The sequence below is a fragment of the Danio rerio genome, chromosome 13 (assembly GCF_049306965.1).
Source record: "Danio rerio strain Tuebingen ecotype United States chromosome 13, GRCz12tu, whole genome shotgun sequence".
Taxonomy (NCBI): domain Eukaryota; kingdom Metazoa; phylum Chordata; class Actinopteri; order Cypriniformes; family Danionidae; genus Danio; species Danio rerio.
The window spans coordinates 7,651,445-7,667,644 of NC_133188.1; the positions used below are offsets into that span (position 1 = coordinate 7,651,445).

The 16,200-nt window shown below is 36.9% G+C and overlaps 1 protein-coding gene and 1 long non-coding RNA gene across 5 annotated transcripts in view; one reads left to right on the top strand and one right to left on the bottom strand.

Annotated features, from left to right (window-relative positions):
• The window catches only part of LOC795051 (neuroblast differentiation-associated protein AHNAK-like), a 40,460-nt gene extending 28,847 nt beyond the window's left edge, over positions 1-11,613 (top strand). For 2 of the 3 annotated variants that reach the window (XM_001335115.10, XM_068212960.2), the window contains one exon: positions 72-11,613. In XM_001335115.10, the coding sequence (XP_001335151.4) occupies positions 72-10,679 (10,608 nt within the window). In that variant the 3' untranslated portion in view covers positions 10,680-11,613. 3 annotated transcript variants of the gene reach the window in all.
• Positions 1-16,200, bottom strand: part of LOC137487363 (uncharacterized) — a 64,226-nt gene that overhangs the window by 47,092 nt on the left and 934 nt on the right. For both annotated transcript variants that reach the window (XR_012389138.1, XR_011005890.2), the window contains exon 2: positions 13,783-13,876. This is a non-coding gene — a long non-coding RNA (uncharacterized lncRNA). The remainder of the gene's footprint in view (positions 1-13,782; positions 13,877-16,200) is intronic.

The window sequence follows — 16,200 nt, forward strand, 5'->3', positions numbered from 1 at the left end:
CATTATATTCAATAACAGAATACCTATAAGATCTTTTAAAGACTTCACTGACTTCTTTATCGTATTTACAGGGTGAGGAGGCTGAGCATGAAGAGGAAAGGGGAGGACCTGAGATGAGAGGTAGAAGGAAGACAAAAAAGCAACATGATCGCATCTCTTGGCCCAAATTTCCCACCTTTAGCAAAGGTCGCAGGGCACATTTTAAGAGGTCTCACAGCACATCAGAAGCTGAGGAACAGAGAAAACTGGAAATAAGTCCACCGACAAGTGACACAGAATCGCCTCTTAAGTCTCCATTTAAATCCCCGGATGGAAAAGACAAGAAAAAGATGCACAAAATGAAGCTGAAAATGAAGATGGCAGGACGCAGGAGCAAATCTGTTGAAGAAACTGAAAATGAAGAAGCGCTAACAACAGACAATATGGACAACCAAATCATCATGAATATAACAGAAGAGCAAGCGCCAGTGATTAATGTGATAGAGAGCCCTAAAATCTTGAATGAAGCTGAAAAAACTGACTTAACTAAAACAAGAATTGACTATACATTGCCAAATTTGCCAGTGCCTGAATCACTGAATAAGGTAGAGCTCATCAGTTTGGACACTACATTAAAGACTACTGATATTACAGTCACTCTTGAAGACGACGGCAAAGAAAAGATAGAGAGATCTGAACTGAAAGTTAGCATTTCAGGAAAGGATAAGTGTGAAATAGAAACAGAGAGTCTATTAAAATCGTCCACAAGTGGGATGAGAACTTCAGATGCATCCACTATTGACAATATTATGGACAGTCCTAACATTATATCACAAACTGAAGCAGTTGCGCATCAAGTTGAATCTGACAGCAAACCAATAATTAAAGAAATAACAGAGAAACTACAAGAGTCAGGAGAAACTAACATTAACATCCCAACAGTTGCCATTGCTCTTGACGTGCCTGATGTTGGAGCAACAATAACCAAATCCCCAAAATTGGGTGGTGATAAGGAAAAGAAAGAAAGAAACATTCTAGAAACAGAAAGCTATGGGATTCGAACTAGAGGACCACTAGCAGACATAGCCACATCAAAGAGTCATTTTGCAAACACAGTAAGCGGACTAGAGTTTGCATCATCAGACACTTTTACATTTGAGATACAAACAAAACAAGAAGTGTCCTCGAAGGTCATAGACGCAAAGAAACCAATTACATCAAAACCTGTTGTATCCCAGCCAAAATCACAAGCTCTGGAAGTGGACCTAAGCAAGAAGAGTACTGGAGGAAGTATTGATACTACAGAAACTAAAAAAAGTGATGTTGAATTCAACTTTAAACTACCTAGGGTGGATCTCTCAAAATTTGATCAGGGACAATCAATAACTATAGGACTGAAAGATCCAATCAAAGTGCCTCTCCTGAAACGGGAGGAAATTGTGATTCCTGGCATGGAGGATAAAAAACCAAAGGCCAAATCAAAGGCCAAGTCTCAGAGAAGTAACGAACAAAAAATTGAGAAGATAATAAATATCTCAAAAGCAGAAAAACCGAGGGCTCAGGGGGAAGCAGAAGAGTTTAATGTTGAGGATGTAAAGGAGGCAGTATCAAAATTCCCTGCTTTCAAATTACCTGACAGAGACATCACAGGAGTCCTTGTACAGAGAGAGATCACATTTTTGGAAATGAAGACAGACAAGACTGGCACAACACCTAAAGGATCCCCTAGTAAAGTTTCAAGCATGAGCACAGAAATAAACATTAAGTTATCAGACACAGTGGATACAAACATACAGAGTCTTTCTCCTGTTTTCTCAAAAGATCAAGCCACGTTATTACCCAAAACTGAAGAAGTGAATCTGGAAGAAACAGTTATAGCTGAGAGAAAGACAGCCCAATCTAAAACTAAGCTTGTAGACCACAAACCCAAAACTGGCAAAATGTTAGAGAAGGATAAGATTGGTGCATCTCATGATGTAAAAATCAAACTTCCAAAGCGTGAAGATATCGAAATACCAGGAATGGAAGCCATTGAACAAATCAAAAAAGCTAAAGATATAGACAATCAAGTGAAAGATTACACCGATACAGATGCTAAGGCTGACAGAAAAGGGCATGAAAAGAAATCAAAGAAAGGAAAGGTATCTTTGCCTAGTTTTGGAATCATGACCCCTGACATCCGCTTCCCAGGTATTGCGATTGAATTACCAATAAAGGCCATGTCAACTAAAAATGATAGTGATGCAATTAAGGACATAAAAACTGAACAAAAATCTTATGATGCAGACATCGAAGCCACCAAACAATCTTCTAAGGAAGCAACACTTGAAAAACCCAAAAAAGGGGAAAGCTGTGTGCCTGAGATTAAAAATAAAGAAGCACCTGATATAGGGGGTGATCAAATACTTCATCATGGTATCAGCACTGCTATTAAGGTAACCTCAAAACAGGGTGTTGAAGGAGAACCAAAAGCTGAAATTAAAAGCACAGACACAGATTCCTCTCCTCACAAAAAGAAACTGCCTAAATTAAAAATGCCCAAACTTGGAGGAAAATCTGTGAAAGGAATAACTGAAGTCTCTACACAAGAGGATGTTGCAGTGCAAGAAAATGATGTAGTAGAGGTTGTATTAGATTCAGAGAAAAGAACATCTAAGACTGATCCCAAAGGACATAATTTAGATTCTGACAAAAATTGGCCAATTAAAATGCCAAGTATAGATGTTTCTGTGCCAAAAATAAAAATCCCTAAGACAGAGGGAAAATCAAAGCAGGAGGAAACTTATACAGGTGTTGACCTAGCCAAAGACAAAAAATTGAGTGAGTCGACAGAAAAGTCTGCAAAAGAAAAGGTTGGGAAAATTGAAATGAGGGTTGACGGTGTAGAGAATGCTCAAGAGGAGAGTGGATTTAGACTGATTAAGTTTGGTATCTCATTGCCAAAAGGGAAGACAGAAGAAGTGGATCTGTTACCAGAGGAATCTGACCAATCAGTCATTAAGGCTGTTGAAAAAACTAAAGTGGAGCCATCAGAACTACCACAAGGTGAAATAAAAGAACCAGACTCCAAAATGAAAAAGAGGAAAATATCATTTCCCAAATTTGGATTCTCTAAATCAGAGTCTAAAGCATCTGATTCTGATGTGACTCTACCACCTTCACAAGACACCGATGGGACTGAAACAGATGTTGGAAGTAAGACCACAGACTTAGAGGCTGAATTTAAGGATTCAACAGAATCCCCCACAAAATTTAGACTTCCCACAATTAGATTTCCTAAATTTGGAGTTTCGATTCCAAAGACAACTGATGCTAGTGCTGATATTCATATTCCTGATGTCAGCACAGAGGAAACTACAGTGAATGTTGAGTTGCCAGAAGCTAAATTGTCTGTAGAATCGACAACACTATCTGAAAATAAAGGCATGGACATGCCTCTCAGTGTATGCAAACCTAAAGTTGACTTGTCTCTGCCTGAGGGAAAAGTAGGCATTAAAGATATAAGTATTCCAAAAGTAGATGATTTTCAGAAAAAAACAGAGGCTGATGCTAGTATCACTGGCCATGATGTAGAAATTTCAAAAAAAGACATCAAAGATGATATCAGTCCCCCACAGGTTGATGCGCCCATTCCAGAAGCTTCTGTTGAAATAAAAGTGCCAGAAGTGGATTTCACAACTTCAAAGGAAGATGCTGAAGATAAAAACATAACAGGTGGTGCACCAATAAAGATTAAACTACCCTCTATCCACTTACCAACATTTGGTGGGAAATCATCCAAAGTGAAAGACATGCCAGATGTAGACATAGATGTTAAAGGACTTGATGTGAGCCTTCCAGAAACAGAAGTAAATGTGAAGCTAAAAGATGATGCACCTTCATTTGAAGTCAAGGATTCTTTTGTGACTATGAGAGGTGTAGACATGAAGGTTGAAGAAGCAAAGCTCAAAGACCAAGATGTTATGGTTACACTGCCTAAATTTGGCATTAGCCTTCCAAAGGTTCAAGCCCACAAACAAGAGGATATTACTGACAAAGAATCAAGTACAGACACCAAAGAATCAAAACCAGAGTCTGACCAGGCTGAGAAAGGTTCAAGGTCTCCAACAAAAGTTAAACTTCCTACTTTTAAATTTCCAAAGATTGGTGTCTCATATCCAAAATCACCAGATGTAGACTTAGACAATCAAGTCACTATGGTCAACACAGATGAACCTACTATAGAATTTAAAGAACCTTCTGGAGAAATACCAGCATTGCCTAAACTGAAAACCCAGCACATTACTCTCAGCGTTTCCAAACCTGAAGTTGATGTTTCTATGCCAAAGGGAGATAAGACTGCTGATGCCCACTGTGAAAAGAAAAAAGAAAAGATTTTGTCTTCAGACAACAAAATTTCCAAATCAGAGGTAAAGACGATCCATGTAGATCATGATCTTGATCAAAAGACAGATTTAGAAGATTTGGAAATGCAAGGCAAGCAACTTGACATGAAAATCAAACTTCCTTCAGGTACAGTGGATGTAGTTATCCCAGAGGCTAAAGAAAAAGAGAGTGAAACTAAACTCAAAAAACGTAAAATATCATTTCCTAAATTTGGCTTTTCCAAATCGGACACTAAGGTCCCTGATGTTGATACAAATCTTCAAGGTACATCAGTGCAAGAAATTGAGACTGAGGTGACTGTTCCTGCTCCAGAGCTTGAGGTTCAGATGAAAAACAAAACTTCAGGTTCTCCATCTAAATTCAAGCTTCCTACAATTTCTCTCCCTAAGTTTGACATTTCCATTTCAAAAATGGAGGAAGAATCTACTGCAAAAGCTGATGAAGCTGCACATGAAGTAAAGGTACCATCAGGAGATACATTGCAAGATCAAGATACAGGGAAAGAAGGTACAGAAGCATCAAAGCTAATTTTGGAAACCCTTCCAGAAAATGTTGAAATAAAGACAAAAGACTCTGATCCTGAAAGCCAAGGCAGCAAATTTACTATGCCCAAATTTGAATTTTCATTTCCAAAGCTAAAGGGACCAGAATTCAAAAAGGGTGCATCAAAAATAGATACAGACAAAACAGAGGCTACACTGAAATCTTATATGGAGAGAGCAGAGGGGGAAACTGAAATACCGGAGGCTTCTGTGGAATTTGAGGTAACATCTGCATCCGTCCAAGCAGGTGAACTGGATGTGAATGTTGAATCTGACTTGAAAATTCACACAACAGACATGTTAAAAGATGATACAACCACGGGAGGGTCACCAATTAAATTTAAACTACCTTCTTTTAAACTACCCAAATTTGGAAGTTCATATTCCAAAGAAAAACCTGAAATAACTGATTTGAAGGGTGGGGAAATTACTTTGAAGGCTGAAGAAATAGAAGCATCGGATTTAAAAATGGACTTCGGTCTAGAGCTAAAGAAACCATCAATCAGTGTTCAACAGCCAAAGGTTCTTACAGAGGCCCAAACATCAAAAGCAGAAGGTGATATTTCCTTACCAGAAGGAGAACTCTGGGAACCATCAGCTGAAGTGGAAGTACCAAAAGTTAAACTAGAATGCAAAATAGACCAAGAAGCTGATTTAAAAGACACAGGAATTAACATAAAAAGACCAGGCTTTTCACTTCCTAAATTTGGATTTTCTAAACCAGATAAGGTGCCTGAGATCGATGTCAATCTGATGCAAGTTGATTTCTCTAAAACAACAGGTGATGTGAAAATAAACGATCAAAGTATGAATATCACTGCACCAAGTGTTGAGCAAAAAGATCTAACTCTTGATGCCACAACAAAAGATACACTTTCCTCAATTAACTTACCAAAGTTTGGAGGACCTTCTATTAAGGTTGAGAAAACTATGCAAGTTGTGGATATATCGGTAAAAGAACCTGAGGTGAGTACTCCAGATGCACAAGTAAGTGTGGACTTAAAGGTTAAAGATGCCGAACTTGGAGGACAGGAGAAAAAGCTTAAGATGCCAAAGCTTGCTATAGGTCTTCCCAAAGTTAAAGGGTTTGAATTAAGTACAAAGACTGAGGATGTAGCTGAAGTACAACCAATTGATGTCAAACAACCCGATATGACAACTGAAGGGAAAGTTCCCCCACCAGAATACGATTCTAAGACACTAGATGTGCAGATGAAGACATTACCTGGACTTGGGTTCTCAAAACCAGAAGTAAAATCCCCTGAGGTTGATGTAAGTACCCAAAAAACAGATATTCTCATACCAGAAGGCAGTCTAGACCTGGGAGAAGCAAATGTGGATGTTAATGTTTCAAAGGTGGAATGTGAACAGAAGGGTTCAACATTTTTTGGATCTCCTACAAAATTTAAACTCCCTTCAATTAGCTTCCCAAAATTTGGTGTTAAATCACAAAAAGTAGCGTTAGACACTAATGTAACAGAATCAGAACTAGAGGGAGCAAATATAAAACATGACATTTCAAAACCTGATGTCAAATTAGAAATAAAACCATCTAGTATTGAAGCTAAAGTTGAAAGCAGCACAGACACACCTGATGTTGATTCGAAAGAACCACAAGTAAAAGTGAAGAGACCAAGCTTTTCATTCCCTAAGTTTGGATTTTCTAAATCAGACACTGCAACTCCAGAAGTAGATGTTAGTGTTCATAAGGTTGAACCATCCATACCAGAGACCACTGTAACAATTAAAGAACAAACAGCAGAAATTGCTCTTCCAGGAGGGGAGGCTGAACAGAAAGATCTAACTAGTGTTATTTCCCCAATCAAAATTAAGCTGCCAGAAGTCAACCTGCCAAAATTTGGAGTCAAAACCTCAAAAGGTACAGTAAGTTTACCATCACCAGATAAAGACATTATAGAAATTACAAATCAACAACCAGACATCAAGGTGGCAGGTGAAATTGTAAAAATGGGAAAAGAGGCTGATGTAAACATCACATTAGGAGAAGCTGATGTTCTTCCAAAAGAAGAAAAAATAATATTACCCCAACTTGATGTTGACACTCAAGATTTGTCTAATGAAGGCAAAGCAGACATACCTGAAGTTGATCTGAGAGGACTTGATGTGAAACTGAAGAAACCAAGCTTTTCATTTCCAAAATTTGGTTTTTCAAAGCCAGATAAGGGGCAAAGCGTTGATGCAAGTCTTCCAAAGACAGAAATGTCTATAAAAGAGGGTGACATACCTGTTAAAGAAAAAGATGTAGAACTTGCCTTCACACGTGAAGAAAATAAGCAGGAAGATCCAAACACTCAAACAAAATTTAGACTGCCCTCTATTAACCTTCCAAAGTTTGGTCTCAAATATCCAAAAGCCACACCTGAAATTTCATCAACTGAAGTAGACATCAGAAAACCTGAAATATCTTTCTCTGAAACAGGAGAAGTGCAAACTACTGACACAAAAATAAATATTGACATTAAAGGGCCCACCACTGATGTGGAAAGTAAAGATATGGAGGTGGACATTGATGTGACAGGAAGTAAACCCAAGCTACCAAAAATGGGAATTAGTATGCCAAAAGTAAAGGAGATGGAACAAGAAAGTAAAGACATAAAAATAGAGACTGACCTGCTATGCAAAGAAAAGGTAAATGTACAACAGCCTATTGAGGGGAAATTAGATAAAGCAGAAGTTGATTCCAAAGGACTAAAAGTAAAACTTCCAAAGCTGGGATTTTCAAAATCAGATCTTAAGACTCCTGAAATTGATTCGAGACTGCCCAAAGCTGACATGAGCATATCGGTGGGAAATGTTGATTTTGCAGAGCTATCGGCTGATAATAAATTACAAGAACAAGAACAAGATTTGAAGGTTGACACTTCTGGCTCACCAACAAGATTTAAACTACCAACAGTAAATTTGCCAAAATTTGGAATTAAAGCATCAAAAGACACAGTGGACATTAGTACAGCCCACATTGACACCAAAAGCCCTGAAGTTAGCCTTCCGGATAAGAAATTACTGTCTGGAGAAGTGTCAACCATTGACACGAAGGAACTAACAGAAGTAGATCCATCTATTGAGATTGAAATTAAAGGAGATAAAAAAGAGCTACAAGATGGCAAATTCAAGATTCCAAAATTTGGAATTGGTCTACCAACCATAAAAGGTCCAGATAGCGGAGTGCTGGCCAAACGTGAAGAAGGAACAGTTTCAGGGGATGTATTATCTACAGACAAGAAGGAGCTAAAGTTACCCAAAGGATCAGTAGAAGTGGATATGAAGGCTAAAGGTGTTAAACTTGAAGTAGAAAAAAGTAAATTCAAACTACCAGAGCTTGGAATTTCACATGAATTGAAAGGTCCAGAAATTGACATAAGCATTTCCAAAGCCGAAGTTCCTCAAACTGAAGTTAAAGAAGTCAAACCTGCTGAAGCAGAAATGGATGTCAGTTCTAAGGGACTTAAAACGAAGAAGCCAGGCTTTGGATTGCCCAAAATTGGATTTTCAAAATCAGATGGAAAGGCCCAAGATATTCAAGCCAGTGAAATGACAGCAGATATTTCCTTACCAGAAGGTACTACAGAAATAGGTGAAAGTGAAATAGAGGACAAAGCTGAAATAACAAGCCCACAATTTGGCTCTCCAACTAAATTCAAACTCCCAACAATAAAATTACCCAAATTTGGGATTTCCACTCCAAAGGTGACTAAGGATGCACTAAAGTCTGATTCTGACATCAAGGACATTAAAGTTAGTTCAGTGGATAACAAGATAGAAACAACAAAGGTGGAAATATCTGGTGACATCAAAGGCAAAACTGCAGAGATTGAAGCCCCATCTGTTAGCATCAATATAAAGGGAAAGGAGATTAATCAGGAGGTTCAGGAATCTAAATTTCAAATTCCAAAATTTGGGATTTCATTACCCAAAGTAAAAGGTCCTGAGGTAACAGTGACTGCGAAAGAGGTCAAGACAGGAACACCTGACACTGGGATTACTGAACCAGAAATTAAGATTCCAGGTGATGTAAGTGTCCCAAAAGTAGATATTGCTTTAGAGGGAAGTTCCAGCCTTGAAAAAAAAGAGGTAGAGACAGAGGTGAAAAATGATGAACCTGTTTCAGGTTCACCAAGTAAATTCAAATTGCCTGCCTTTAAAATGCCAAAATTTGGAATTTCAGGTCCAAAAATATCCGATGCAAAAGCAAAACTGGGAGCAGACGTACCAGATAATGCTGACCTAAATATTGAGAACAAGCCTAAACAAGTGTCTACAGATATACACAGAGAAGGTGAAATTAAAGAAACCTCTGAACCTCCTCCAGAGGCTGCTGTCAAAAAACTAGATGGAGAAAAGGGTTCCCCAAGTAAATTCAAACTTCCAACTATAAAAATGCCAAAGATTAGCCTTTCAAGAACAAAATCTCAGGATGAAGATGACACAACCATTAAAGCCAAAGCTCCAGAAGCTAAAACAGAACACAAAGATGATGCACAAGCACCTGGAAAATCACCCAGATTTGCAATGCCTGCACTCGAGGATGTTCTCAGGGGCTTTGAGGTTGAATTTAACGTCCCAACAATAGAACAAACAGACGGTCAATTGGACAAACCTTCTGTCAAGCAAGATCAAGAAGCAGGAGAAAAAACTCAGGAAGCAGCAGAGCAGAAGGAAAAAGGAGCTCAGGAAAAATCCAAATTTAAATTTAAATTTCCAAAATTAGGCTTTAGCCAATCCTCAGATGAAAGCGATAAGTTAGTTGACGCTAAGATTGAAGAAAGTGAAAAACACCTGGAGGCTTTAGCAGATGTCAAAGAGACTAAAACGGCTGCTAGCAAAGAACAAGTAAAAACCGAGAAAGGAGGCTGGTTCAAGTTCTCATTTTCTTCACCAACTAAAACCACAAAAACTGAGGAGAAAGACGAAATAACCCAGCAAACCGAACAGGCTGAGAAGCCTGATGATGTAGAGAAAGAATCCAGAAAGCCACAAGAGGAAAACGAGAAGAGCTCCCTCAGCGAAGCTGTGGAGGAGATCATCAGCCCAACACTATCCCTACGGTCATCTGAAGCTTTTGCAGATGTAAGTTCCACAGTGACTACTGATCAGATTGCCCTGTCACAGACCTCTCCTACAAAAGTTAAAGTGAAATATGCCGAACCCACTGCCACCGTAGGCATCAATGATGTGCAAAGTGATGTTGTGACTTCCACAGCCAGATGTGAACTGATATCAATGGAGCCTCACCAGCCAGAGAAAGTCAACATCCCATTTTCATCTGACATGTCCTCAACTTCAGTTGACACTCAAAAACAGATGTCAGGGGAAATTCATGTGATCACGTCAAACATACAAGCTGTACCAGACACACAGCAAGCTGCAATCCTAACTAATATAGATGGCCGCGGGATTCATGCCTCGCCTTTACAAGTAACGCTATGCTCAGACTCAGTGTTGACAGTGGAAGAAACCAGAGTGCAAAGTGGGATGCGCACAATGGTGGAAAGGCATGTTGTAAAGGAAACGCTGCATGATGATAAAGAAACAATACTCGTGACGCAGAGAACGCGCATATTCGAAGGAGACTCAGCAGAACCCATTTCTGATGAAACAGCTTCTTCCATTCGCAGACTGAAAGACACGGTACACACTGAGAAAATGAGGTTTTTTGACAGTGTGGCAACAACCGAAGAGGTCACAATAGTGAGCTCAGAAACAACACTAAGGCATATGGATTCCTCAACAGATGAGAATGGGGGGAAATGAATGTGAGATATGGCTGAGATGATTCTATGCTTTTGAATGTATCTTTCAGTGTTCTCTTATAACAGTGGTCACCAAACTTGTCCCTGGAGGGCCGGTTGCTTGTTCGAGGACCTGAACAAGCTAATCAAGGTCTCACTAGGTATTCTTGAAACATCCAGGCAGGTGTGTTTAGGCAAGATGGAGCTAAGCCCTGCAGGGACACCGGCCCTCCAAGACCAGGAATAGTGACCCCTGTCTTATAATATATAAGCCAGCTGAATTGTAATGCTATTTAGCAAAAGATTGCTGACTTGTACTTGTGAACATATCAGAAAGTATTGTTTAGCTAATGACGATTTGAAGCTTTCAAGACATATTATGTATGTACAAGAAATAATATGAAAACATTATATTATGATTTGATGTGGGTTGTCAGTGCGCATTATTGTAAAACTGGTATTTTGGGGATATTGTTTACAGTGCAAACACAGTAATATTCACGCAAATCTCATTTAAATAGATCCATCAATGAATCCACTTACAATATGTGTGCCATTTAAAGGCTATTAACAAAATGACATATTAAGGCATTTGTTTTGTTTGAGGATATCTATTCTGAAAGAAAATAAATAAATAAAAACTTGCAAATAAAATATGTGTTCCTACAGCCTTGAGGGGAAAACATGAAAACAATTATGTAAATAAATTTTATTCACCCCAAAGTCTGTCCGTTATCATTGTTAGCTTACAATAAAACACCTTCACCAAAGTCTGATGGAATCAATAGGTTTGCAAAATAAACACGGCATATACATTCTACTATAAATACGTTTCCTAATAAGCAATGGCTTTACTTCTAACATACAGTATACTGTATAATCAAATGATCACATTCATGTTGTAAGAGAAGCACTACAACTGGTCACTGCAAAATAAATAAAAAAATGAAATAATGCTTCATGTCTCTGATTTAGTGTGTGTACTGTATACACCAACAACAACAAAAACACAACAACACTTGAGTGGGCTGATGGTGCTTGTTAGCAGACTTAGAATAACTGTAAATATGATGACAACAGAAGCATACTGTATAATTAAAAATATAACATAATTTGAGCACTCTAATTCGTCTGTAGTTGTTTTTCGTAATTTGTACATGATTTAAATGTGTTTCACGCAAGAGGAAACACTTCTAAGATTCACAGTAACAATTAGACAGGTTTGTAGTCCTCAAATCCAATTGTACAATAGAAACTGCAATCATAGAATTGTTGCAGAAATGTGGGATACTGATAAAAAAAATTTATTATACTATTAATTTTAAAGTTTAAATGTGGATTTTTTAAATTGTTTTCGAGTATTTAAGCTATTTTTTTATTATTTTATGTGACAACTTTAATTTGTACTATAGATATGAACTAATTTGGTTTTACCTGTGTTTTCTAATTATTAATTATAATGCTAAGAGTACACTATAAAAATACGCTCCAAAAAATGAGTTAATGAACGTAAATTTATTATCCCAACTTAAGCTATTGTCACATGATTAAGAGGCAATGCTAAATATATCAACTTGTGAAATGTCTAGGTTTGGCAAGTGTAGTCTGGAGATACATATTTAGGAGCAAAGATACATCTTTAAATTTGAAAGAAGTAGATTTGACATTTATTGAGATTATTATAAAAAAAGTTTGTACTGTCAGTCTTAATTTCTTTCTTTATTTTCAGCTTAGTCCCTTTATTAATCAGGGGTTATCAGCAGAACGAACCGCCACCTTATCCAGCTTATGTTTTACCCAGCGGATGCCCTTCCAGCTGCAACCCATCAATGGAAAACACCCATACACACTCATTCTCACACACACACACACACACACACACACACTACAGAAATTTTAGCTTACCCAATTCACCTATACCACGACTTTGGACTTGTGGGGGAAACCGGAGCACCCAGAGGAAACCCACGTCAACATGGGGAGAACATGCAAACTCCAGACAAAAAGGCCAACTGCCCTAGCCGTGGCTTGAATTAGCGACCTCCTTGCAATGAAGTTATCATGCTACTCACTGCACCACCAAGCCGCCCCGTGCTATTGCATTGGCTGGGAATAGAACCCAAATCTTATGCGTGGGAGGTGTGAATTTTAGCTTTGAATTACCAATGCTGACATCAGTCTTAATATTGTGATGAAGTGTACCTAAATATTCACAAAATGGATGTTATAGTTGAACTGTTAATGATATGAAATTATTATTGGTCATAGTAATCAATTCTGCTCAGAATCTAACAACAGGGAATCAAATAATAATTGTTTTTCTCATTTAAAAAGAACTGGCCAACACAGAAACTGCTATTTCTGGCTGCTTTATCTTGTTAAATACACATTTCAAGGCAGCAATATTGTGCATTGATTAATTACAATATATAAAGAAAATGTCATATTCAAAAGTGCATAAGACTCCTCCAAAAAAATAGAAGAAGTCAATCAATAGTCCACTTTTTATTTCCATGAGCTGTTAATTATTTGGTTGCCTTGACCACTACAAAACTACACTTCCCTACCAGGGGAGCCCAGCACTTTAGTGATATACTGATGTTCTCCAGGAGAGGCAATACCCTTAAATGAAATCTGTGCGCATTCTTGTGGTTGCTCAGACTTACAGTAGCATTTGGTCTGTGTTATGTTAATTTGTTGTATAGTAAGCATATTTTAATTGATATTTAAAATATAACTGTCCTGATATTATTATACTTTATATTATTTCCAAGAAATTTACAGTTCTGTTTGGGGACAGCAAAACAAATCTATATTTTTTTAACTGAGTTTACTTTATAGATGAGGTCTAGTCAGAATACTACATTCAATACCACTACACATCAGTTAGCTTTAATCTTAGCATGAGAAATTCGAATAAAAACCTGTTGAAAATATGGTGTTCTTATAAATAAATGTAGCAAAATAAAGTTGTGTCATGTAAACACATTTAATTTTTAAATATTTTATATCATATTTAAGTTAAATCAGAAATATTAACTCATATAATCCATACCATAAAAATGAAAACCTAAAACGTCCAAGAAAAATAAAATAATAAATAAAAACTTACTGTGGATACATACCTGACTCAACTGCAGCTTTAATAGGGCTTTTATAACGTCGTCCGCCATATTGGAATGGTCAAAGCTGGTCTGTACTACCTATTTGCACATATATCTGGAAAATACATACAGCAGAGGACTTTGTGAGTCTTCTTAGTTATATCACAGCATACACATTAAAAGTATAGTTCAAACATGGTTCCTAACTAATGTGTAGGGCCCACAGGAACTCAACAAACTAACAATGAAGCCTTATGATGACTTACATTTTTATAAATAAGACAAAAGCAAAATTAGGCTAAATTATATGCTCAAATCTGCATTTTTCATAGTACAGTATATTGACAATATTATATTGAATATATGTCTTTCAATGTAAGCTTTATAGAGCAGAAATTGTTAGGTTGGCTGCATGCCTTTAATTGTTGAGAATATTATAGAATATCCATATTTTTTAAAACACTTCTACAATAAGCAGGTGAACTAAAGTCACTTAATTATTTTACAGTTGCAATTGATTTTACTGTAGTAAATCCGTCTAAATACTGCTGTTCTAATGACGTTTTACTTCAGTTTACTGCAGTTTATTTTTGCATAGATACTAATTTTGTTATTTTTACAGAACACAATTTATTTGATCAGTAAAACTCTGGAAATATTTTCTTTCTACGAATGTGAAAGTCAATTAAACAGTTCTTGATATCACAGCATTTATCGAAACGTCCCAACTTTTCTCTGAACAAAATACTATAGTAATTTATAGTAAATATGATGTGCTTTTGAACAAATATAGTATTAGTGTATAGTATTAGTGTATTATACTGCATTGTATTTACTGTATTTTATTTACAACACTATGTTAATGAATGATACAGCTCTGTAGTATAACTATAGTGAACTGATATGCTGTAATCAATACTGTACACTACCTGACAAAAGTCTTGCCTCCTATCCAAGTTTTAAGAACAACACATAATAACTAAACTTCTAGTTGATCGTTTGGTATCAGAAGTGGCTTATATGAAAGGCAAAGGCCTATAGATTGTTTATTTTACCAAAATAAAATATGACCATGTCTTGATTATTAAATTAGGACAGTAAGGTCTGACTTTGCTGACTTTTTTGAAAAAAGTCTTGTCACTTAACAGATATAATGTACAGTATAGAATATAAAGTGCAGTGTAAAAAAAAAATAATATTGTGTATGACTCCCATGAGCTTGGAGGACTGCATATATACATCTCTGCAATAACTCAAATCACTTATTAATAAAGTTATTTGGAATAGCAAAGGAGTTCATCAAGACTCTTTGGATTCATCTTCAATGCCTTTCTTCATGTTACCCCAGACATGCTTAACAGTGTTCATGTCTGGTGACTGGGCCGGCCAATCCTGGAGCATCTTGACCTTCTTTGCTTTCAGGAACTTTGATGTGGCTGAAGAATGAGAAGGAGTGCTATCCTGATTAAGAATTGGCCTCTCCTGTGGTTTGTAATGTAATTGGCAGCACAAATGTCTTGATACCTCAGGCTGTTGATGTTCATCCACTCTGCAGATCTCTCACACACCCCAATACTGAATGTAACCCCAAACCATGATTTTTCCTTCACCAAACTTGACCAATTTCTAGGAGAATCTTGGGTCCATCTGGGTTCCTGTAGGTCTTCTCCAGTATTTGTGATGATTGAGATGCAGTTCAACAAATGATGCATCAGAAAAATCTACCTTCTGGCACTTTTCCAAATGATTAACTAGAAGTCAAGTTATTATGTGCTGTTACAACTGGGATCAACGACAAGACTTTTGTCAGGTAGTGTAGTATGCTTATTGTTTTACTATAGTAGGCTACACTGTAGGTGCATACATTAGAATGTCATCAAAAAGTTGATTAATTTTACAAACTCAATAAAAAAGTGAAAATCATTTATCATTTATATGGATTTATTACACACAGTTTGATATATTTCAAGCGCTTATCTCTTTAAATTTTGCTTACGGCCAATAAAAAAGGAAAGGTTTCAATACGGAAATGTTGGATTACTTAATTAATGAAATTAATCAACTTTTCAATGACATTCTAATTTATTGAGATACACCTAGTTATAGAAAACAGTACAGTTTTGGGTGATTTGTTTAGTTGTATATTGAGACAAAGACTATAGAGTTCACAAGAAACTTTCAGTGCTCATTTGTAAGAGAGGCTTGTGTTTTGTTGGTAAAAAACAAAAACAAAAAACAAATGGTTTGTCTAACCCCAATACTTTGTTTATTATTTGACCAAAACCAAAAAGTGTTACTTTGTGCCCCGCTCTTCACTACTGAAGCATCCTTTAGTTTTTACAACAGTAAACTGTGTATAAAACTACAGTAATGGGTGATGTTAATACTGCTATAGTTGTTGGATTACCACCACAACGACGATAGAATTATAGCAGCAGA